Consider the following 26,019-nt stretch of genomic DNA (forward strand, 5'->3'; position numbering starts at 1 on the left):
GACAAGGTCTGCTCGAGGTCACATAGCTCCTAAGGTTAGAGCCACAGGCCTACCTGGTGTTGCCCCTGCACAACATAAAGGCGACTTTGCAAGATGAGGACCTATGAGATCAATGTCACTCAGTAGCATAGGACATGAGGCATTTCATGTTTCCCCAGAGTGCAGTAACAATGGGATTTTCTGGAGGACGAGGAAAAAGCTTCACTTTAATCACTCAGGAAACCAGAGTGGACGTTCTCTCAAGCCACAATTATGGTAAACTTGTGGGGAATTTGTGTTGAAGAATCTAGAAGATTCTTCCCCCGCCACACCATAAGCTGCAAGGGCTAGGACCTTCTCTATCGATTTTCCCATCAGGACTAACTGTAGCTCTGGTCTCAGGGGGTTCATGAAAGAAAGATAAGAAGGTGAGAACCGGACAGGGTCACTAAGAGGAATGTGACAGGTGAGGGGGTCCTACAACCTCAACAATTCACCCCTGTCAGAGTTGGGATCTTCAACCTCAACCAGGATTTCTTTTCTTTTCTCTCTTTTATCCAGCCAATATTTGAGCGTCGCATTGTGCCAGGCAATGCATGAGGTGGAAGGCTGAGTCATCAGCACAGGCGTGGCCCCAGCCCCGTATTTTAGAGAGGGAGAGAGGCAAATGCAGGATAATGAACAAATAAATACTCACAGGCTTGCTAAGTCCTGTGAAGGAAGCAAATGGGACACACAGGGAAGAACAGCGATTTGGGGGCTCTTTTGCGTACCGGGCTCCACCGGAGGCATCCCTGCGATGTGATATTTGAGTTGAGACTGAGAGGTGAGAAGGCACGAACGTTCCAGGTTAAAGGAGCGTCACAGTGACAGGCCTTGAGGTAGAAAGGGCCAGATATCCTGTGTCCAACGCGGTGGTCTGGGGAGAATGTGGCAGGAGACGAAGTTGGAGAGGCGGGCAGGACCCGGACAGACTAGCCTGGACTTTGCTGGCTGTGGATTTTGATCCCACAGGGCTTGGAGCAAGGGAGTAACATTTAAACTGTGTGTTGAGAAGGTTTTAATGAGTCTTCAGAACGTTAATCTACGTGAAAGACGCCCATCGCCCAAGAGCGTATATTGTATGACCCGATTTATGTGCAATGTGCGGAATCCATCGTGTGAAATTGCCAGGCGAACCCAAAGAGACAGAAAATAGGTTAGTGATGGCCCGGTGGTAGGCGGTGGGCTGTGTGACATGGGCAGTGACTGATTTTGGGCCCAGGGAGTTTTTTTTGGGGGGGGGTGTTGAAAATAAAATTGGTTATGGTTATGGTGGCATGAATATACCAGAACTCATTGAATTGTACACTCTATATAGGTGACTTGTAGGGTATATACATTGTATTTCAATAAAGCTGTTATTAAAAAATAAAAAAAGTCTACTGCTGCCTGACAAACCTGCTTCATTGTTCGAGGCAGCTGTCCCCAGTATAGCAGCTGTGAGGGCCTTTCTCCACCCTCCTGGTATGTGAGCATCTCCTTCGGTCCCTTCTCCTGCGACCTCACCAAGTAAAAGGCATCAGCTGCTGATAATGTCAGCTTCTTGCATCAAACCTCCATGTCTTCCGATCCCGTACAGGCTTCTGCGCTGTCCTTTCACAATGCCCAGAAATGGTTTTCAATCCTGACTCTGCGTCTTTTTGGTTGTGTGACTTAGGCCAGTTATTCGACGGGTCCGTGAGCCCCAGTTTCATTTCTTTTTTTTAAAATTTAACACTTTGTGGGCTTCCCTGGTGGCGCGCTGGTTGGGAGTCCGCCTGCCGATGCAGGGGACGTGGTTCGTGCCCCGGTCTGGGAAGATCCCACATGCCGCGGAGCAGCTGGGCCCGTGAGCCATGGCCGCTGAGCCTGCGCGTCCGGAGCCTGTGCTCCGTAATGGGAGAGGCCACAACAGTGAGAGGCCACAACAGTGAGAGGCCCATGTACCGCAAAAAAAACAAACCAAAAACTTTGTATTTTCACAAACACTTAACTAGCACTTACTAGGTACCTATCAATAATATCTGTAAGTGCTTTAAGAATATTAACTTATTTACAAATTTTAACACATTTACTCATCCAGATATCCCCACGAGGTGTAGGTACTCTTAGCTTCTCCATTTTGTGGGTGAAAAAACTGAGGCACAGAGAGGTTAAGTTACTTGTATGAGGTCACACAGCTGGGAAGTAGTGGAACTGAATCCAGGCAGTCGGGCTCCAGAGGCCTTGCTCCCAAACGCTCTACCTCCATGGTCACAGGTACTCTCCTGGCCTGTAAAATGGGCTTAATCTAAGCTCCTTCCCTTGTTTCGTTTATGATCCTTTGATCTTCAATTACTATACCTTATACCATTTCTGCTGTGCTCAGCATGGTGCCTGAAGCATAGTCTGTACTTAGTTAATGTACTTAATTAAGTCACTTTCATCCATTTCTTTACTGATGACCTCAGACCCCACAAGGATTTGGGTGCCCCATTGATGTTTGGGCTCTGCCTTAGCTCTGCCTTTTAGGGCCATGATGTCACGGGGAAGGCACGCTCTGCATTTACGTTTCCTCAGTCAGTAAAGTAGAGATAGTAATGACCTGGCCAGCATCCTCCCCCGGCTCCTCGCAGGGATCAATGAGACATCATCGCATGGGCAGGCGCCCTGTAAACCCTGAAGCCCCCTAGCAATGCAGGAGTTCAGTTTCCTATGCAGCCCAGCTGTTTGGACTGTGCAGTGTTGGTAGATGGTTGAATAGACTGCAGTTTTCCCATGGAAATGTTGATGGACCCAGGTGAATTGGAGGTGATTGATGCATTGTACGTTCATCTCAAGATGGGACTTGCCCCTGGGCAGTAATGACACCCAAGCAGTGGGCGAAGCTTCCAGGTTTGTTGCAGTGGCCACCGCATGGTCCACACTCTGAGTTGATCGTCTGCAGTTCTATGAACTTAAACTTGCTGCGTGTCCAGGGAACTAGTTAATTCTTCCTTTGATTCAGGGTAGGCATGCCAGTGACAATACTTGTGGCCAATGTTTGGTTCTTAGACCAAATCTAATTTATAGTTTTGGAAAAATAAACTGTGCTGGGGGTGGTGGAGAGTACAATTTACTGGGTGAAGGACATTCTTTCCTCCTCTTTCACATGTTGCCCCCCTCCCCCCTTGGCCCAGGTGTTCCAGAATTGGATACAATGGTTTGGTTACTGAATTACAACAACCAACCTTGGAAAGTACACATTTCTTTTACCAGAGTATTGTGGCATGCTTTGTGTTCATCTTCACAATTTTGTTTTTGTTTTGAGAATCTGAAAACTTGGTTTGCAGTTTTTGTTGAATAACAACAATGATATGTACGTATATGGACGTCTACGCAAACACACGCATACACACACACACAACCTCAGACGTCTACGTCACTATTCAATTTCTTCCCTGCCCTTGGTGTTATCTTTCAAGTTCATGATACCTTTTGGGGGTGGGGGTAAGGGAAGAGGAACTCAACGCTGAGCATTCAGGGCTGTCATTATAGTCTGAATGCTGGTTTTTAGACCCTCAGTTCTTTGGTTGATTGTGATTTGCATGTCAGTTTTTTTTCCCCAGTGATTTAGAGCAGTGTCTAAAGATCATCCAGAAGACGATTTCAGATAACACTAGCTTCTGTCCTGTCCCCTGCCCCCTCTCTGGGCACTTCTCCCCTTCGTGGCTGGACTCGGGATGCTGGGGGCATGGCAGGCTGGGTCCCTTTCACAGCATCAGAAGTTGTGCAGAGTCTGGGTGGGTGGAGGGCTGGGGGGCGGCGGGTGGGTTTGCCAGGCCTTCAACTTGGAACCCAGGCTTTCCTGGTTAAAATCTTCAGCTGGGATGCATTCCTTCCCAGTTCAGAAACCTCAAACGAGAGCAGTCCATCTGACTTGTTTTCTGGGTAGCTTGAATCCTTGAACTCCTATTTTCACTTCCTTAAATTATCCTGGCATGGACATATTTGCCACTTCCAAGTTTTGTTTTAGTAATAAATCCTCTACTTACGTAGTAAAACCCAAAGAGTAGCTGTTTTTCGGTTCCATCTTCTGATGTCTTCTGAGTGAGGTAAGTCTTAGAAGACACTGGTAACTAGTAAGAAAGTTGAGTTTGCTTTAGAAACAAAGTACTGTTTTTTTTGTTGCTTCTTGTAAGAACCTGAAGCCATGGATTTGTTGCTGCATTCTCTTGCAGCTCTTCCATGATGTGCAGACCAGCTTTGCCCAGATGGTTAAGAGCACAGACTTTTATTTTGTCTTCAGCATTTCTGTTCTTTCAGCTTGATGCCCTCCTCCCCACCCCAAATGGACAGCCGCACGTTCCTCCTCCTTCAAATCGGTTGCTCCTTCCATAAACTTAGTGAAGAGGCTTTGTTGGTTCTTAATTGAGCTTCCAGGGTCCTCGCGGCTGGATCTGTGGTTGTGTTTGGATTTCACGCAGCTTCTGCTTTGAAGGCAGCTGGGAGGCCTCAGCAATGACTCACATGCTCACAGCTCTCATCAGGGCAGAAGACCTGACAGAGTTTTTCTCAGGACCAAGTTCATTCATTTGCTAATTGTTTATGGCTCTGAGGAGGTTTGGGATTTAAGTTTCTGGGCAGTTTATTTCCTTCTTCATACTCTGCAATTGTAAGTACAGGTAACATACTAAGTGGAGAAGTGTAGACTTTTAGATCTGAAAGGTACTGAGAGTTCTTTTAACCTGCTTTTCAGACAATGAATTTAGTTGTTGTCCCCTTTATTCAAATTATATTTAACCAGAAGCCTGGCAGGATGACTGAGAAAATCAGAGCAGCGAGCAGTAGTGTATGTGGGTGTCAGTTTTAAAGGAAGCCTCTTAGTTCACTCGAGGAGCCCAAGAACCGGAAGTAAGTGGTTTAGCCAGTGTTGTGCATGGCAGGACATGGACTAAAGCCAGACTAAGAAATCAGGTTCCCTTCAGTAGAAAGCAGGTTATTGGCTGCAGGGGCCGTAGGGAAAGAACTGACACAGCAAGAGGGCACAAGGGAACTGTCTGGGGTGACAGAAATGTTCACATCATGATTGTGGTGTGGTTACATGGCTGTATGTATTAGTCAAAACTCATTGACTGGTACACTGAAAATTGGTGAGTTTTATCATATACAAAGTGGATAAAAAGTTGTAAGAGGTCTCCTAAAACATGTACAGGATTTTTTGGGGGAGGGAGGGAAGGAGATAACATTTTCTCTGCTTTTTAATTCAGTGTAATTATATTAAATGATTCTTTCAAAAATATCAAAAGAAAAGAAACAATCAGATTCACTTCATTCCCAGTCTAGTCTGTTTTTCCAGTTGGCAGATTTACCATCACTCTGTACTCCTTGCTGCTGTTACTTATACCAAGGCTTTGCACACCTTTTCTCTAGAAGGCCAGATAGTAAGTATTTTAGGCCTTGTGGGCATTTGGTCTCTGTCTCAGTTACTCAGTTCTGTTATTGTATCTCGAAGACAGCCAGAGACAATATGTAAACAAAAGAGCATGGCTGTGTTCCCATAAAACTTCACCTCCAAAACCGGGCGGTGGGCCAGATTTGGCCCATGCGCTGTATTTGCCGATCTGTGAGTTACACCTTTGTTCCTTTTGGAGAAGCTCAGCGAAATGGGTGTTTTTCTACATCCTCACCAGAAAGATGAATGTTATAGAAAAGTGGGATTGTAGAGGCGTTTGGCAGACAGCAGGTCCTCAAGCGCTTGGAATGCCCAGCTAAGCTCACAGATTTCGCTCTGTCAAGGAGGGGATGGTTTTGCTCGGGTGAGATTGTGGAGGACGAACCAAGAGGAAGGAGGGACTGAGCATGGGAACCAGTTTCTGGATGATTGTAGAAACCTGGGCAGCTGTGACAGTAAGACAAGACAGAGGAGATCTAGTGGAGGGGTACTCAACATCAAGATGGAGAGAACTCAAAAACCTGAAGACTTGAAGTCCAGGGGATGAAGAATCTGGAGGAGGAGGTGGATGGCTTCCACTTTCTGGCTGGACAGCTCTGTACGCCTTGGGGTCATTGACCAAAATAAGGAAAATGGGGGAGAGGCAGGCTTGATGAGAAGGATGAGTTTAGGTTTGAACTGTGTTGAGTTTTAGATTAGAGAGTAGAATTTGGAACGCATCACTGTATAGCTCTGTAGCCTTCAGATTTTTAAAAAAAAAAAATTTTTTGGGGGGCGGTACACGGGCCTCTCACTGCTGTGGCCTCTCCCGTTGCGGAGCACAGGCTCCGGACGCGCAGGCTCAGCGGCCATGGCTCACGGGCCCCGCCGCTCCGCGGCATGTGGGATCTTCCCGGACCGGGGCATGAACCCGTGTCCCCTGCATCGGCAGGCGGACTCTCAACCACTGCGCCACCAGGGAAGCCCCGCCTTCAGATTTTTGATCGTGCTTTTCCATAAGTAAATAATTTGCGGGCACACACTGACAGTACGTAGACATTTATCTCTAAGTAATACACACATTCTACTGGACTATAGTGCATATTATAAAACCTAACATAAGAATTAGGCATATCCAAAGGGTAAGAAATCTTTTTTAAAAATCACAAGGCAAATGTATGTTTAATGTGCGATTCTTCATTAACATTAGGATGTTACATCATGAGATGTGACACCATATTTCTAGTAGTTCTCTTAGATCTGGTCATCCTTTGATTAGCAACATCAATTCACCGTTTTTGATAGTTGGCTTGGGCTTGTGTTACCTTCAGTGTGCAGTTCATTTTGCTTTTCTTGCTACTCCTTGTCCTTTTGAGATCGGTGGCGGATCCTGAGCTGAAGAAGGGAGGTCATGGCTGCAGTTTTCTCCCCTCAGAGTGCACACAGGATATTCTGACACGGGAGAAAGAGGATGGCTTGTGAGGAAATTGGGTCCTTCCATATGCAGAGGGAGGAACTGTGCTTCCATCAGGGGTCTCAGCAGCTGCAAAGGCAGCGACACAGCTGGCTGTGTCCTTTTGTCTCAGGCTGCCGCTGGGGCTGAGACAGGCTGGGACCTGGGACCCTTTGCTTCAGCGCCTGCACCTGGACACACGTCTCCTCGGGCAACAGAATACAAAGAAGCTACAAGGGACTAAAAAGAACTGCGTGCATGCACAGCTGGGGCAGGTTCTGGACAAGATACAAAAAGAGCAAAAACCCAACAACTGCTTCTGAAGAGCCGGGAGCAAACGCAGGGCACTGCGCATGCCCCCTGCACTCAACCCCTCCAAAGGGGCGGGCAAAACACCTAAGCCCCGCCTCCAGCCCATCCCTCTGGACCCGCCCCCACCCTCACCCTATATAAGGAACCAGCTCGCCCCACCTCCGGGAGTGAGCAAGGGAACCTGTTACTTGTTTTTGCTCCCCCTGCTGCAGCAGGGGCCCCAATAAAGCCTTGCCTGAATTTCTTGTCTGGCCTCTGATCAATTTCTGTTGATTAAGGAGGCCAAGAACCCTGGTCGGTAACAGACTCCCCCCTTCACCGTTCTTCCTGGAGACACTGATTGTAGTTTTGACTCATTAGGAAAGGCCAGTGGGTCAGGGGCCCGTCTGACCAGGCAAAAAGAATTCCTCAATCCTTCAACGTTACGGAGCTAAAACTCAGTACACCCTGTGTTTCAAACATGGTGTTATTGCCTGAATTCATACTGCTGTACTTAAACCGGTTTTATCAGGTAGTTTTTTGTTTTTGTTTTGTTTTTTAATATTTGTTTATTTATTTGGCTGCGCCGGGTCTTAGTTGCAGTACACAGGATCTTCGTTTCTGCATGCAGTGTCTTTTCATTGCGGCATGTGAACTCTTAGTTGTGGCATGTGGGATCTAGTTCCCTGATCAGGGATTGAACCTGGGTCCCCTACATTGGGAAGGCAGAGTCTTAGCCACTGGATCACCAGGGAAGTCCCCTATCAGCTAGTTTTAAAATTAAGGCCTACAGACTTCTACAAAACGGGGTGACAAAGAAAGTCATTCTAGGATAGAGTTGCGTGTCTCACTTCACGAAAAGATACTTGGAGGTCCGAACAGTAGACCACCCTTCTGAATTTTGGGGAGACGTTATAATACATTGAATCTGGAGTGTCAGTAAGTTGAGAAGGCGGAGGAGTTTTGATGTCAGATCCTTAACCATTTAATGTTTTTAGAAGTGTTGGGAATTCCGAGAATATTGTAATGAGATGTAAATGTTCCACCCAAGCCTTGCTTCCTTCCCTTTGGTTCGGATCATCAAGAACTGACCTCCCGCTAAATGTTCATCTCCTTTGCATTGGAGGTTCCTCCCCAGTACAGTGCCTTGTATGTGGTTGTTGCTCTATACTGTTGTGGAATTAAATTGAATTGTGTGATCTGTGATTGATTCTCCTAGTCAAAGAATACAGTATACCCGAACCCTGTTTGCATCATCTGGCACTTGGTGGCCCTTTTAGGGGACCTACATGAGATGCAAATCTACAAGCGTTAATTAGATCGATTTCCGAATCAACACATTTACTTTATTTATTTTTGAATTTTATTTTACTTATTTTTTTTTATACAGCAGGTACTTATTAGTCATCCATTTTATACACATCAGTATATACATGTCAATCCCAATCGTCCAATTCATCACACCCCCACCCCCACCCCCTGCCGCTTTCCCCCCTTGGTGTCCATATGTTTGTTCTCTACATCTGTGTCTCTATTTCTACCCTGCAAACTGGATGATCTGTACCATTTTTCTAGGTTCCACATATATGCGTTAATATACGGTATTTGTTTTTCTCTTTCTGACTTATTTCACTCTGTATGACAGTCTCTAGATTCATACACGTCTCTACAAATGACTCAGTTTCATTCCTTTTTATGGCTGAGTAATATTCCATTGTATATATGTACCACATCTTCTTTATCCATTCATCTGTCGATGGGCATTTAGGTGGCTTCCATGACCTGGCTATTGTAAATAGTGCTGCAATGAACATTGGGGTGCATGTGTCTTTTTGAATTATGGTTTTCTCTGGGTATATGCCCAGTAGTGGGATTGCTGGGCCATATGGTAGTTCTATTTTCAGTTTTTTAAGGAACCTCCCTACTGTTCTCCATAGTGGCTGTATCAATTTACATTCCCACCAACAGTTCAAGAGGTTTCCCTTTTCTCCACACCCTCTCCAGCATTTGTTGCTTGTAGATTTTCTGATGATGCCCATTCTAACTGGTGTGAGATGATACCTCACTGTAGTTTTGATTTGCATTTCTCTAATAATTAGTGATGTTGAGCAGCTTTTCATGTGCTTCTTGGTCATCTGTATGTCTTCTTTGGAGAAATGTCTACTTAGGTCTTCTGCCCATTTTTGGACTGGATTGTTGTTTTTTTAATATTGAGCTGCATGAGCTGTTTATATATTTTGGAGATTAATCCTTTGTCCGTTGATTTGTTTGCAAATATTTTCTCCCATTTTGAGGGTTGTCTTTTTGTCTTGTCTGTAGTTTCTTTTGCTTTGCAAAAGCGTTTAAGTTTCGTTAGGTCCGATTTGTTTATTTTTGTTTTTATTTCCATTACTCTAGGAGGTGTATCAAAAAAGTTACTGCTGTGATTTATGTCAAAGAGTGTTCTTCCTATGCTTTCCTCTAAGAGTTTCATAGTGTCTGGCCTTACATTTAGGTCTTTAATCCATTTTGAGTTTATTTTTGTGTATGGTGTTAGGGAGTGTTCTAATTTCATTCTTTTACATGTAGCTGTCCAGTTTTCCCAGCACCACTTATTGAAGAGACTGCCTTTTCTTCATTGTATATCCTTGCCTCCTTTGTCATAGATTAGTTACCCATAGGTGCGTGGGTTTATCTCTGGGCTTTCTATGCTGTTCCATTGATCTATATTTCTGTTTTTGTGTCAGTACCATATTGTCTTGATTACTGTAGCTTTGTAGTATAGTCTGAAGTCAGGAAGTCTGATTTCTCCAGCTCCGTTTTTCTCCCTCAAGACTGCTTTGGCTATTCGGGGTCTTTTTTGTCTCCATACAAATTTTAAGATTTTTTGTTCTAGTTCTGTAAAAAATTCCATTGGTAATTTGATAGGGATTGCATTGAATCTGTAGATTGCTTTGGGTAGTATAGTCATTTTCACAATATTGATTCTTCCAATCCAAGAACATATATCTTGGATAGTATATCTTCCATCTGTTGGTATCATCTTTAATTTCTTTCATCAGTGTCTTATAGTTTTCTGCATACAGGTCTTTTGTCTCCCTAGGTAGGTTTATTCCTAGGTATTTTATTCTTTTTGTTGCAATGGTAAATGGGAGTGTTTCCTTAATTTCTCTTTCAGATTTTTCATCATTAGTATATAGGAATGCAAGAGATTTCTGTGCATTAATTTTATATCCTGAAACTTTACCAAATTCATTGATTAGCTCTAGTAGTTTTCTGGTGGCATCGTTAGGATTCTCTATGTATAGTATCATGTCATCTGCAAACAGTGACAGTTTTACTTCTTCTTTTCCAATTTGTGTTCCTTTTATTCCTTTTTCTTCTCTGATTGCTGTGACCAGGACTTCCAAAACTATGTTGACAATAGTGGTGAGAGTGGACATCATTGTCTTGTTCCTATCTTAGAGGAAATGGTTTCAGTTTTTCACCATTGAGAATGATGTTTGCTGTGCGTTTGTTGTATATGGCCTTTATTATGTTGAGGTAGGTTCACTCTATGCCCATTTTCTGGAGAGTTTTGATCATAAATGGGTGTTAAATTTTGTCAAAAGCTTTTTCTGCATCTATTGAGATGATCATATGGTTTTTATTCTTCAATTTGTTAATATGGTGTATCACATTGATTTGCGTATATTGAAGAATCCTTGCATCCCTGGGATAAATCCCACTTGATCATGGTGTATGATCCTTTTAATGTGTTGTTGGATTCTGTTTGCTAGTATTTTGTTGAGGATTTTTGCATCTATGGTCATCAGGGTTATTGGCCTGTAATTTTCTTTTTTGTAACATCTTTGTCTGGTTTTGGTATCATGATGATGGTGGCCTCATAGAATGAGTTTGGGAGTGTTCCTTCCTCTGCAATTTTTTGGAAGAGTTTGAGAAGGATAGGTGTTAGCTCTTCTCTAAATGTTTGATAAAATTCACCTGTGAAGCCCTCTGGTCCTGGACTTTTGTTGGTTGGAAGATTTTTAATCACAGTTTCAATTTCTTTACTTGTGCTTGGTCTGTTCATATTTTCTATTTCTTCCTGGTTCAGTCTTGGAAGGTTATACCTTTCTAAGAATTTGTCCATTTCTTCCAGGTTATCCATTTTATTGGCATAGAGTTGCTTGTAGTAGTCTCTAAGGATGCTTTGTATTTCTGCAGTGTCTGTTGTAACTTCTTTTTCAATTCTAACTTTATTGATTTGAGTCCTCTCCCTCTTTTTCTTGAGTCTGACTAATGGTTTATCCATTTTGTTTCTTTTTCTTGATGAGTCTGACTAATGGTTTATCAATTTTGTTTATCTTCTCAAAGAACCAGCTTTTACTTTTATTTATCTTAGCTATTGTTTTCTTTGTTTCTATTTCATTTATTTCTGCTCTGATCTTTATGATTTCTTTCCTTCTGCTAACTTTGGGTTTTGTTTGTTCTTCTTTCTCTGGTTCCTTTAGGTGTAAGGTTAGATTGTTTATTTGAGATTTTTCTTGTTTCTTGAGGTAGGCTTGTATAGCTATAAACTTCCCTTTTAGGACTGCTTTTGCTGCACCCATAGGTTTTGGATCGTTGTGTTTTCATCCTCATTTGTCTCTAGGTATTTTTTGATTTCGTCTTTGATTTCTTCAGTGATCTCTGGTTATTTAGTAACGTATTGTTTAACCTCCATGTGTATGTGTTCTTTACGTTTTTTTCCCTGTAATTCATTTCTAATCTCATAGTGTTGTGGTTAGAAAAGATGCTTGATATGATTTCAATTTTCTTAAATTTACTGAGGCTTGATTCGTGACCCAAGATGTGATCTATGCTGGAGAATGTTCCGTGTGACAAGAAAGTGTAATCTGTGTTTGGATGGAATGTCCTATAAATATCAATTAAATCTATCTGGTCTATTGTGTCATTTAAAGCTTGTGTGTCCTTATTAATTTTCTGTTTGGATGATCTGTCCATTGGTGTAAATGAGGTGTTAAAGTACCCCACTATGATTGTGTTACTGTCGATTTCCTCTTTTATAGCTGTTAGCACTTGCCTTATGTGTTGAGGTGCTCCTATGTTGGGTACATAAATATTTATCATTGTTATATCTTCTTCTTGGATTGATCCCTTGATCATTATGTAGTGTCCTTGTCTGTCTCTTGTAATAGTTTTATTTTAAAGTCTATTTTGTCTGATATGAGTATTGCTACTCCAGCTTTCTTTTGATTTCCATTTGCATGGAATTATCTTTTTCCATCCCCTCACTTTCAGTCTGTATGTGTCCCTAGGTCTGAAGTGGGTCTCTTGTACACAGCATATATATGTGTCTTGTTTTTGTATCCATTCAGCAAGCCTGTGTCTTTTGGTTGGAGCATTTAATCCATTCACTTTTTTTTTTTTAACATCTTTATTGGGGTATAATTGCTTTACAATGGTGTGTTAGTTTCTGCTTTATAACAAAGTGAATCAGTTATAATCCATTCACGTTTAAGTTAATTATCTATATATATGTTCCTATGACCATTTCCTTAATTGTTTTGGGTTTGTTTTTGTGGGTCCTTTTCTTCTCTTGTGTTTCCCACTTAGAGAAGTTCCTTTAGCATTTGTTGTAGAGCTCGTTTGTTGGTGCTGAATTCTCTTGGCTTTTGCTTGTCTGTAAAGCTCTTGACTTCTCCATCGAGTCTGAATGAGATCCTTGCCAGTAGAGTAATCTTGGTTGTAGGTTCTTCCCCTTCATCACTTTAAATATATCGTGCCACTCCCTCTGGCTTTTTAATTTCTGCTGAGCAATCAGCTGTTAATCTTATGGGAGTTCCCTTGTATGTTATTTGTCATTTTTCCCTTGTTGCTTTTAATAATTTTTCTTTGTCTTTGATTTTGTCAATTTGATTACTATGTGTCTCAGCGTGTTTCTCGTTGTGTTTATCCTGCCTGGGACTCTCTGCACTTCCTGGACTTGGGTGGCTATTTCCCTTCCCATGTTAGGGAAGTTTTCGACTATAATCTCTTCAAATATTTTCTTGGGTCCTTTCTCTCTCTCTTCTCCTTCTGGGACTGCTGTAATGTGAATGTTGGTGCATTTAATGTTGTCCCAGAGTTCTCTTAGGCTGTCTTCATTTCTTTTCATTCTTTTTTCTTTCTTCTGTTCCATGGCAATGAATTCCACCATTCTGTCTTCCAGGTCACTTATCTGTTCTTCTGCCTCAGTTATTCTGCTATTGATTCCTTCTAGTGTATTTTTCATTTCAGTTACTGTGTTGTTCATCTCTGTTTGTTTGTTCTTTAATTCTTCTAGGTGTTTGTTCTTTAATTCTTCTAGGCCTTTGTTAAACATTTCTTGCATCTTCTTGATCTCTGCCTCCATTCTTTATCTGAGGTCCTGGATCATCTTCACTATCATTATTCTGAATTATTTTTCTGGAAGGTTGCCTATCTCCACTTCCTTTAATTGTTTTTCTGGGGTTTTATCTTGTTCCTTCTTCTGGTCCATACCCTCTGCCTTTTCATTTTGTCTATCTTTCTGTGAATGTGGTTTTCGTTCCACAGGCTGCAGGATTGTAGTTCTTCTTGCTTCTGCTGTCTGCCCTCTAGTGGATGAGGCTATCTAAGAGTCTTATGCAAGCTTCCTGATGGGAGGGATTGGTGGCGGGTAGAGCTGGGTTTTGCTCTGGTGGACAGAGCTCAGTATAGCTTGAATCCACTTGTCTGCTGATGGGTGGGGCTGGGTTCCCTCCCTGTTGGTTGTTTGGCCTGAGGCGACCCAGCACTGGAGTCTACCCAGCTCTTTGGTGGGGCTAATGGCGGACTCTGGGAGGGCTCATGCCAAGGAGTACTTCCCAGAAATTCTGCTGCCAGTGTCCTTGTCCCCATGGTGAGCCACAGCCACCCCCAGCCTCTGTAGGAGACCCTCCAACACTAGCAGGTAGGTCTGGTTCAGTCTCCTCTGGGGTCACTGCTTTTTCTCCCCGGTCCTGATGAGCACACTACTTTGTGTGTGCCCTCCAAGAGTGGAGTCTGTTTTTCCCCAAGTCCTGTCGAAGTCCTGCAATCAAATTCCGCTAGCCTCCAAAGTCTGATTCTCTGGGAATTTCTCCTCCTGTTGCCAGACCCCCAGGTTGGGAAGCCTGCTGCGGGGCTCAGAACCTTCACTCTAGTGGCTGGATTTCTGTGGTATAAGTGATCTCCAGTTTGTGATTCACACACCCAGTGGTAATGGGATTTGATTTTATTGTGATTGCGCCCTTCCTACCGTTTCATTGCAGCTTCTCCTTTGTCTTTGGATGTGGGGTGTCTTTTTTGGTGAGTTCCAGTGTCTTCCTGTCAATGATTGTTCAGCAGTTAGTTGTGATTCTGGTGCTCTTGCAAGAGGGAGTGAGCGCATGTCCTTCTACTCCGCCATCTTGAACCGGGACACCAACACATTTCCTTTAAAACATAGCAAAATAAAGCAAAATCCTGTGGTTAAAAATACTTTAATGATCAAAGTACTTGATGTGAAGGGCTGTCAGAACAACTCTGGGCTCACTGTCTTTGTGGAATTAGAGGTTTTGCTGACTTGAGCCTATAGGCTGAAAGCATAGCTTTGGGATGTCTTTCTCATGGGCCACACCTGCCAGGACAGAGGCTGATCTAGTGAACAATCTGATTTCAGTCTCGTACAGAAAATTAGAAGGGAATAGCTCTAGAGTTTTTGCACTGGGGCATTTACTCTCATGTCTTAATCTTCATGTACACAATCCTTTCCACATTTTGGAGAGATTAATTAGTTAATAAAAGCTAATCCTTAGTACAGAGCAAGTGTCTTGTCAAAGATTGGAGTTTTGTTTTGGGGTTTCATTTTGTTTATAATATTTCCCAGTATAGAAGTGACCTCCTTTAATCTTGAAACATTGAAACTTGCAACAAATACCCTGATATCACAATCAGTAGTTCTGTTAATTTTAGTTACTCACTTGTGTGGGAAAATAAAATCAGGTGACTTGTGCATTGGTAAGAACATGAAGTTCTTTGTCTTTCTTATGCATTCAGTTATTTATTTCACAAACATTGTGCACCAGCAATGTTCTAGATGCTGGGGAATAGCAATGAATAAAAATGAAGTTTCTACTTTCATGGTGCTTGTATTCCAATATAAATCCTAAAACATTTTTAGGTAGGATCAATGATAACGGTAAACGACCAAATTTGGGAATATATTCTGGGGAAGCTAATAAGAAAAGCTGTTGAGATTTTATTTTATCTCCAATTTATGCTGTTCCAGAGGGGGCTACCTAAGCTTTTGCGAGTCTGTGTGTCTCTCTAGCAACTTTTGTTTTGAACACCGAGGGGACTGACGACCTGAATAAATCACTTTTTAATCGAACGAAATATGTAATTATTTGCTTCATAGTGTTCTAAGCTCTTTATAACTATTAACACTTAATTTTCATCACAGATCTGTGTAGTAGGTAGTGTTATTATCTCTGTTTTACAAATGAGCCAACTGGGTAACTTGCCCCAGGTACCCAGTTAGCAAGAAGTAGGATTGAGATTGGAACACAGGCTCTTAACCACTGCCCTGTTGCTTTCTGATATAAATTATAAAATAGTATTTTTAAAAATCGTAAGATATTTCTTTTTTTTTTTCCTTTTTGCCTTTGGGATTTCTCTGAAATTTTAGGGTCATTTACAGGTTTGCGAAGAGGGGAGGAAGTCTGGCTGTCTCTCCCTGCTGCTTCCATTCTGTGGGAACTCCCTGTCCTTTGCCTTCCTGGTTCTTTTCACATTGAATTATGTGTTTAATTTGTGTAAATGGAATGTGTTTAATCTAATTTTATTTAATTCTGTGTTTCTGTCAGCGCTGCTAGACTTTCAGTAAGTTCCTTGAAGCAAAGACCTGGTAAATAGATACATTTGACAAATAGGTTAAAGTGTACTGTGTATTCCAAATTCTAAAACCAGTTTATTTGAAATTGGGGATTTTCCCCTCCTTCGTGGGACTGCGTAATAGTTTGATTTGGCTGTTTATAAATGTGTAATTGTATTCTAAACAATAGGATAACTGAACAATAGGCCGTCTTGTATTGGAATAATAAAACTGGAGACAATACTATTTAAAACTTAGCATATTCAATAGACATGTCCCTTGAGGGGAAATTCTTTTTACTTTTAAAATTTTTTATTGAAGTATAGTTGATTTACAGTGTTGTGTTAGTTTCAGGTGTTTAGCAAAGTAATTCAGTTATATCTACATATATATATATATATATATATATATATATATATATATATATATGTATTTCTATTCCTCTCCAGAGTCTTTTCCATTATAGGTTATTACAAGATATTGAATATAGTTCCCTGTACTATACAGTAGGCCCTTGTTGCTTATCTATTTTATATATAGTAGTGTTTATCTGCTAATCCCAAGCTCCTAATTTATCTCTCCCCACCCCTTCCCCTTTGGTAACCATAAATTTGTTTTCTTTTTCTGTGAGTTTGTTTCAAAATTCATTTGTATCATTTTTTTAGATTCCATATATAAGTGATATCATATGATATTTGTCTTTGTCTGACTTACTTTGCGTAGTATGATAATCTCAAGGTCCATCCATGTTGCCGCAAATGGCATTAGTTCATTCTTTTTTATGGCTGAGTAATATGCATATCACATCTTCTTTATCCATTCATCTGTTGACGGGCATTTAGGCTGCTTCCATAGGGGAAAGTCTTTAAGCCACTCTAGATTCTGTATTTGGGTAGGTAGCAGCATGGTGTTTCTACTTGGTAATTCTCCTACATCTCAGGGATCTTCTGATTAGTTGAGATCAGACCATTTATATTCCTCAGAATCTTCAAGGAGATTCTTGCCTTTTCTCAGGCAAATGTTCTGCTGTTTTGTTCAGTTCCCTCTTGTCTTATCCAGAAACTTCATCACACCTTTCATCTCAACCTTCTTCTCTGTGTCCGAAATATTTCCTTAATGCACTGAAGCTATTTCTGAAATCCTGTTTCTTCAGTGAAACTTTTCATAGTTAAAAGAGAAATCTGGGGCTTCCCTGGTGGCGCAGTGGTTGAGAGTCCGCCTGCCGATGCAGGGGACACGGATTCGTGCCCCGGTCCAGGAAGATCCCACGTGCCGCGGAGCGGCGGGGCCCGTGAGCCATGGCCGCTGAGCCTGCGCGTCCGGAGCCTGTGCTCCGCAACGGGAGAGGCCACAGCAGTGGGAGGCCTGCGTACTGCAAAAAAAAAAAAAAAAAAAAAAGAGAGAAATCTGGCCTCATCTTTATCTCTACTTATTATTCAAGGGTGAAATTTTATGAACATCCATAGTGCATGGTTCCTTCGCTTTACACTTAATGGACTGGTTTATCCTGCACATGACAACTAATATGAGTTGGTTTTGTTCTCGTATTTTGAGCAAAGAACTTGCTTGGCACAGTAAACAGGAATTGCAATTCTTTTGGTCATTGGGCCTTGTTTATTTTAGGAAAGAGTTTATTGCATGTGGATGAACATGAAATAAAGTGTAGGTTTGTGTTGGTTTGTTAGGGCTGTCATAACAAAGTATCACAGACTGCGTGGCTGAAACAACAGGAATTTATTCTCTTGAAATTCTGGAGGCTAGAAGTCTGAGATCACAGTGTTAGCAGAGATGGTTTCTTCTGAGGCCTCTCTCCTTGGCTCGTAGATACCTTCTTCTCCCTGTGTCTTTACATGTTCTTGTCTGTGTATGTGTGTCTCCTCTTCCTACAAGGACTCAGTCATATTGGGTTTGGGCTCATTCATATGACCTCATTTAACTTAATCACCTCTTTAAAGACACTACCTCCAAATACAGTGGTGTTCTGAGGTATTGTATTGCTGATTAGAACTTCAACATATGAATCTTAGGAAGATCAATTCAGCCATGACAGGGTTGAAATGGACAATATAGTTGTCTTAAATTTTTATGACAAGTTAAAACAAAAATTCCTTTTAAAGCTTAAAAGTAGGCAAAGGAAGAGAACCTTCTGAAGGAGGGGAGGTTGTAAGATACTGGCTTGATCTGGCTTAAAATTGGCTAAGTCATTTAGGGCAAAATTCATAGTAATTAGTCTTCTGTCCATACTTTCCCAATTTTTTGCATTCAATAAAATGTGAAGTATCTTTTAAGTACCTCTAGGTTTCCATGATTCTATTTTAATAATAACTGTTTTGTAATTAGACCTTACTGCTGATTTAGGAAGGTGTTTGGAGAGGAATTTTTATAATCTCATGTTTGCAGGGTAGAATGCAAAAGGATCAGAGCTTGGGGCAACACACCTTGATTTGAATTTGAGCTCTTCTGTATTGAGCTGAAGAAAATGGCTGACAAAATCCTTCTCTTGGCATCTTACCAGCTATGTGACTGTGGACAAGTTATGCAACTTACACGAGCCCTAATTTAGTCATCTATGAAATGGGAATAAAGTTGTAAGGAGGCTCTCCTCGGCTTTTGGCCCTTGTCACTGTTGACTACTGCAGCTGGATTCTGTGCAGCTGCCCCCGGCTGCCCCAGTGGCATGATACTTCATGCCTGCTGACTTGTGTGGCCTCCACTGTCTGCCCCACTCACATGCCATGGAGGCCACTTGTGGCTCGAGGTGATCAGTGTCCCCAACCTTGCTGCTGTGTGACAGATCCCCTCTGATAGACAGATGTCACTCCAGGGAGGATGGGTTGGTTCTGACTAGTTATCATAAAATTAATTTTTTCTTAATCTCTTCCTGTATTTATTTGATCGTCCCAAACAGTTATCAGGACATTGCTCCTCTTTCTACATCTTACCAGGAGGTGAAAGCTTTTGCCGCTTTCAAAACTTTCAAAAAAGTGGGGCAGAGATATCGTTTAGCCTAGGATATCAGATTTTGAGATGCATGGACCTTAGTATTGCCAGAAGTAAGTGCCGGACCTACGTCTACTTTTCCTGGTTCAGAGTACCCGCATAGAGAGCTTTCGTGAGAGTTAAATGAAATGTGTGTGTGCTTGTGTGTTTGGGTGGGAAGGGGACAGCAGCATGCCTTCCACATACTTTATTCTAGTTAAATTGAGTTTTCATCCTTTGTGTTGGGATTGAATTTATATAAATCTACCTTTTAAAACACTAAGGTGACTTTTATTTTTGGGCTTAAATAGATCAACTAATTTAGTATAAGATTTTCCAGTAAAACCATTAACGTGTTGACCAGAGAGTTCTCTATACAGGAGTAAAGAATCCCAAGTTCTTTTAGGGTTACCTATTTTAATCATTATATAAGAACATTAAAATACAACACTGTTGGCAGTAGTATTTGACCTGGAAAAATTCCCATAAACTAACCCATTTAACATTGTCTTTCTCTGGTACCACTGCTGGTACCTACTCCTCTAGATCTTGTATTCATCAGAACTTTTTCAGTTGCAAGGGACAGAAACTCAACACAGATAAGCTTAAGCTAACAAGGGAATTTATTTTGATTTAAGTAAAAAATGCTGGGGTTAGAAGTATCTTTAAGTAGGGTTAGATCCAGGGACATGTTGGATATTACTGGGACATCTTCTTTGTCTCGAATAGATTTATTTTGTAAAACTGATCAGAAAAATGACTGCCAGCATCCCCAAGTTTGTATCTTTATGACTTCTAATTGGAAAGGAAGAAGGGGACTTTGTCTTCCTATGTTCATATATCAAATATCAGGGAAGATTTTGATTGGTTCTGCTTGAGTCACATGGTCATCCCTGAACCTATAACTGGCTGATGGATAGAATAGTGTGGCCAATCACTGTGGCAAAGCATCTTGATTGGCAAGTCCACTGGGATCACATGGGCTGGGAGAGGGATGGTGTTCCAGAGGAAGACTGCTTAGCAAACAGACAAACATATGTCTAGCACAGATAACTAGCATTTCAAGTCAGCAGGGGTTAGTGTTTATTCTTTTAGCTGAAAGGGAATGGGATGGTAACTGTCAAAATTGTGTAGGATAGGGCTTCCCCGGTGGCGCAGTGGTTGAGAGTCCGCCTGCCGATGCAGGGGCCACGGGTTCGTGCCCCAGTCTGGAAAGATCCCACATGCCGCGGAGCGGCTGGGCCCGTGAGCCATGGCCGCTGAGCCTGCGCGTCCGGAGCCTGTGCTCCGCAACGGGAGAGGCCACGACAGTGAGAGGCCCGCATACCGCAAAAAAAAGAAAAAAAAAAAAAATTGTGTAGGATCCATTTGAAATTTCTCTTTTTGCATTTTTAAAAATAAAACATTTTTAATTATTTATTTTTTAAAGGTGGTAAAAGATACAGCACATAAAATTGACCATTTTAACCTTTTTCTTATCGCAGTATAATTGCTTTACAATGTTGTGTTACTTTCTGCTGTACAAATAAGCTGTGCATTAGATTTAAAATCTACTTAAAAAGTTGAGGACACACTTGAAAGGTCCTTCAGGTGGAATATACATTGTATAGACAATCAAATAGTGGAGCATAATTGGCAATTCCTGAGGTTGATTTAAATGTGGGCATCTTTTTGAGTAAAAGAACAAAAATGACAATAATGGACCCTTTTGCTTTTTTTTTTGGTAGGGTTAGATGATTGCCTGCAGCAGTATGTCTACAAGTTTGAACGGGAGAAGATAAATGGAGAGCAGCTGCTGCAGATTTCCCATCAGGATCTTGAGGAGCTGGGTGTCACACGAATTGGACACCAGGAACTTGTGTTGGAGGCTGTCGACCTTCTCTGTGCACTGGTTAGTTCAGGAAAAGGTGATCTGTACCACCATATGTTTTTAAGAATCTCATCTTCTAAATCTCCACAGTTTTGCACTTTAGCTTATCATCATTTTCTTAATGATCCATGGAAGTAGAGCATGAGCTGAAGATAATATCAGAAGGGAAGAAAAGAAATCATTTGCTAGGTAGAGTTGGCAAGCGATGGCCTACAAGTTCAATCTGGCCCACTATTTTTGTAAATAAAGTTTTATTGGAATGCAACCATGCCCATTCATTTAAGTGTTATCTGTGGCTGCTTTTGTGCTACCGTGGCAGAGATGGGTAGTGGTAACAGGGACCGTGTGGCCCCTCAAATCCTAAAATATTTACTCTCTTGGCCTTTACAGAAAAAGTTGGCCTTTTATGGAAAAAATTTCTGTATTCATCTTATTTTCTTTTCAAAAAGAATAAAAAGATGAAGATGGTCCTGAATGAACATGTCATCTTCTATATTGAAAGGACAAATGGGTTCTGATTTTCATGTCTGTTTTTGTTACTATAAAAAGAATTTTTATGTTTCACAGATATCTGTGATATTTCAATAACTGATACTGGTGCTTGGAATAATCAACCTGTGAAATGGCAGCTAGATGGGAAAAAATGTGAACTTAGTTACATTTCGCAGCTGACTGAGTTTTGGCTTGAACGTGAGTGAGTTAAATCCTGCCAGGTTCCAACTCGTCATTACATCTGTGGCCGTGTGGGTAGTAGCTCTTTTAGGTATGGTTTAAAACCACCTCCAAGGGTACTGTGTTTATAAATTGGTTGGCATAGGGTGGGATCCTTGTCAGTCTGCTGTGATGCCATGCGAAGGTTGCTGTTTCCTTAACTGTCAGGATTTGGGCAAAGTCGGCAGCATTCAGGCTGGTTTAGTTACGCTGTGAACCTGAGCAAGGGGTGTATACAATTATATCACCGAGAATGGTGGGAAAAAATGTGCTCCCGATTATTTTGCCATTGCTGGTCCGCGTTCCATTGATTCTTTAACACTTGCTGCATTGCGCGTGTTCTTCTTCTTAAAGTGGATAGAGCCTTGTCTTCTGCTCTGAGATGTGCTACTCTTGTTTAGGAAAGTAATGGGGAAATTATTTGTGGTTAATAAATGAGCTGCCACCAGGAAGATGCTGTGGCCAAGTGATGTGAGAGCTGGTCTGGGAAGCAGGCTTTTGCATTTTAATCCAGGCTTTGCTGCACACTCCTGGCTCTGTGACCTCCAGGGAGATGGTGGTGTGTGTTTTCCCCGTTTGTACAGTGATGCTCCCCTAGATGTGGCTGTGTACTAACCTGTAAGTGTTTTGCACTGCCCAGAAGATATCTGAGTCCTGTTTATTATTAAAACTGTTTTTCATACAGTAAGACATGTTTGAGTTTAGTCTTGTCCTTTCTGGGAACATTACTTTTTGGACTTTTCTGCTATTTCAAATCGTCTCTTTCACTTTGTGGTAGGACTTGGAGGGCAGGTCAATGACTTTGAAATCCACAGTGTGGGAGGAGAGCAGGCAGGATGGACTGGAGGCACGTTGTGGACCTCAAGTGGGATAATTAACATAACAGCTGCCTCCCCGCTTTCCTCCCTTCCCTACCTCTTAAAATATTAGACTAAAGTGAACAGAGCTGGACAAATGCCAGAACGTAAAGCTGTGTTTTATCTCTTACAATTTCCTCCTAATTTCCTTTGTAGACAAAGTTTTGACCTCAGACTCATTCTGGACATGTTCCGTGTAGCAGAGTGCCAGTGAATGCATTTGACACGAGGGTCACAGAGAGTTCTTAAATGAATGTGCCTTTTCTGGGTTGGGGAGGATTTTAGATCATTTCACTAAAATATCTTTAGCCTTGCTATAATCTCCTTTTAAAATATTCTTACGGTAATGCATCTATTGATTATACTGTGTTTAACCCATTCACACCATATAGATCTTTGTGTATTTAAATAGGTGGTAAGTTTTTGCCTGGAACTGTCCATCCCCTGGACGGTTAATATGTGTTTGCTGTTGTCCCTGGTATTATGGAAGACATTTTTATGTAAACAGTTTAGTGGCTGTTGATTTTATGATGGACAGGAAATGAGTAGCATTAGAAGTAAGAGATGGGGAGGAAAAAACAAAAACCACTGGAAAGTTTTGGAAAGAAAAGTGCCGATAGGATCTTTAGGAATCTAAAATAGGGACTAGCTATTGATTAAGGTTCCAAAACCGATGAGCAGATGGGCCACAAAGAGCTGCTTCTGGATAGGGAGCAAGGAGAAGAACTCCCTTTCGTGAACACTGACCTTGGCTGGCTGGAGTGGCTTAAGAGAGTGACTTGTTTTCTGAGGCAAACCAGGACCACTTCCCAGGATTGAGTTCAGAGTCGGAGCCCAATTTTTCTCCCTCTGTCTGGGGCAGAGGGTGACTGGGACCGGCTGTAGAGCTGCTTTTTCCAGTAGCTGTTAGCCACATGTGACTATTTACATTAAAATTAATTAAAGTGAAAAAATAAACTTCAGTTCCTTAGTCACAGAGCTACATTTCAAGTGCTCAGTAGCTACTTGTGGCCAGTGTCTACCATATTTGGATAGTACAGATAGAGAACATCTTCATCATTGCAGAAAGTTCTGCTGGGGACAGCATTTGTCTCTAGGGTGGGATTGAGAGTAAAAACGTGTAATTGTGAGACCCATTTTCGTTGCCAGATGAACCAAACCCTAGTTTCCTAAAGACCGAGGCGGGGCAGATTCGTTTTTAAGGTTGAAGTAGGCTGAGAAAGTGAACAAAGTTGGAATCCATGCACGTATGAAGTGATGCCACCTACCTGTGTGCTTAAGTGAAATACCTGTAACGTATCTACCTGCCCTGGGTGCTTCTGTGCACTCGTGTACCCCTGAGTGTACCCCTGAGATGACTCACTGTTTATCGTTTACCCAGCCATGGCAACAGTTAAAAACTGGTATCCTTTTTGTTATGGGGAGAAATAGTGAAGGAAGAGGAATCTATTCTAGCAATTTGTATTTAACTTGATCTTGCTTATGAACTTATTAAACTGTGAAGTATACTTCTTAGGCTGAAACTTAATTGACCCAAGTCAGTAAAATGGATTTGATTGTGTGACTGTGAAACTCCTTAATCACCATGTATGTTAGACCACAGACAGAGCTAGTAGGAATGGGGAAAGAAAGTGGCGGAGAAGTTGTGTAAGGTTTGTCCTTAGCTAAAATGTGTACAATTTATGACACCAGAAGAGTGAGCATCTGCCTCTTTCCTTTTCTCCTGTCTCATGTGTTGTTTCTCTAGCCAGACCAGGAAATGACCCCTGATGGCTAACTTCTAATGACGTGAGATCTCAGTGGAAGGTTTGTAGTACGTGTCTAGATTTTTGGAGATTCATTTCATTTCTTAGTTTGTACTGTCTTGATACCTTAAGTTAAGCAATTTCTGAAGGAGACAGATATTAGGGAAAAGATTAGTGAAAATAATCAGATCTGGTCTGAGAAATTATTCATTTACTGTCTTTCATTGTGGGACACATAAGTCAATAATCCTTTCCTGATTATGTTTCTATAGTAGAGGTTCTTTGGAGCTAATATAATCAGTTTCTTGTTCTCTTCTTATTGTGGAATGGGGTGGAAGGGGATGGAATTTTCCTTCCTTTCTTTGTTCCTTCTTTACTGCTTTTTAAAATTATAATCTATATAGAAAAAGCAAAACTGCAGTGACAGAAAGAAGATCAGAGGTTGCCAGGGCCTGGGGCTTGGGGAAAGTGACTATGCAGGGGTATGAGGGATGTTTTGGGGGCGATGCAAATGTTCTGTATTGTGATTGTGATGGTGCTTATGTGACTATATACATTTGTTCAAATTGATTATGTCGTGCACTTAAAATTAGTGAGTTTTATGCATCATAAAGTATACCTTAATAAAGCTGATTAAAATCTCTGAAGTACCTTAAAACATGAAATAAAATTATAATCTATTATAGCTACATCTGTCTATCCTTCTAGTCCCGTGATTTGTTTTTTTGGGAAAAAAAAAAAAGAATCAGAGAAACTGAATGGAAATGAAAAGAACCAGTTAACAAGCTACATTCTCCTTTATTTTAATATTAAAAGTCGTAGGTTTGTAGAAGATTGAGGTTTAAAATTTCCTGTAACACTAAGATGAATTTAATCCTCTTTGAGTTCAAGAAATAAATGTTGTCTACAGTAATAAAAGTTCCGAGTAATCCATGGTGTCATTGGCTATAGAAAGCTGAGTTTCCTGCTTTTAGTTCAGAGCTCTTGCTATAAGTCGGCAGGCTGACTGAATAAGGGGACACTTCCCTTTAATCATAGTCACAAGTGCTTCAAAACAGGCTGTGTCATGTGGCTCTTTATCCACTCAGTTTTGAGTCTTTGATTCTCTGATTTAAAAAGCCATGGTGGGGTTTCCCTGGTGGCGCAGTGGTTGAGAGTCCGCCTGCTGATGCAGGGGACACGGGTTCGTGCCCCGGTCCAGGAAGATCCCACATGCTGCGGAGCGGCTGGGCCTGTGAGCTATGGCCAAAGAGCCTGCGTGTCCGGATCCTGTGCTCCGCAACGGGAGAGGCCACGGTGGTGAGAGGCCCGTGTACCGCAAAAAAAAAAAAAGCCATGGTGACAATGCATCTTTTTATTTTTGTCTTCTCTACTGAAGGACAATGCCATGTTTTGGTCTCCAGAAAATGACAGTGAAAAAAAAAAGGATGAATATCAAGTTTAGACGGAACATCACTGTTAATACAGAAGACTCATTTTTGTTCTGAAATTTACAATTTTTTTTAAAGCTCACAAAGACAATTTCAGTTAATGCATCTGAAGAGTTTTTTCTTTATAATTGTTCTTAACTCTTTTCTATATAAATTTTTAAAAAATATTTTTTATTTTCTAAGAAGCAGCATGCCACATAAATTTAAACTTCACATAAAATCTAATGAAAGTTTGCAATGTTTTCATTCAGGGTATTGTCTTTTGTTGTTACTGTTGCTACTTACCATTGTTCATCTTGCCAAAAGAAAAAAGTTCTCACAGACTCCTTGGTTTATTTATGCTTTATGTCTCTTGATTTGGGGACATGGCTCACCCCTCCCTGAGGCATTAGAGATGGGGCTATAACAGAGGAGGGACCAAGGGACAGGCTAGATGCAGTGGGGACAAAAGCAGT

The 26,019-nt window shown here is 41.5% G+C and overlaps 1 protein-coding gene across 4 annotated transcripts in view; it reads left to right on the top strand.

Moving 5' to 3' along the window:
• CNKSR3 (CNKSR family member 3) overlaps nt 1–26,019 on the top strand; it is a 101,779-nt gene that overhangs the window by 44,313 nt on the left and 31,447 nt on the right. For 2 of the 4 annotated variants that reach the window (XM_082855282.1, XM_082855279.1), the window contains exon 2: nt 20,679–20,842. In XM_082855282.1, coding sequence (XP_082711408.1) covers nt 20,679–20,842 — 164 coding nt within the window. Of the gene's footprint in view, nt 1–20,678; nt 20,859–26,019 lie in introns of all 4 variants that reach the window. The other 2 variants (XM_082855281.1, XM_082855280.1) reach the window with 2 other exon arrangements.

The sequence above is a fragment of the Leucopleurus acutus genome, assembly GCF_964270905.1.
Source record: "Leucopleurus acutus genome assembly, chromosome: 15".
In the NCBI taxonomy this organism is placed as follows: domain Eukaryota; kingdom Metazoa; phylum Chordata; class Mammalia; order Artiodactyla; family Delphinidae; genus Leucopleurus; species Leucopleurus acutus.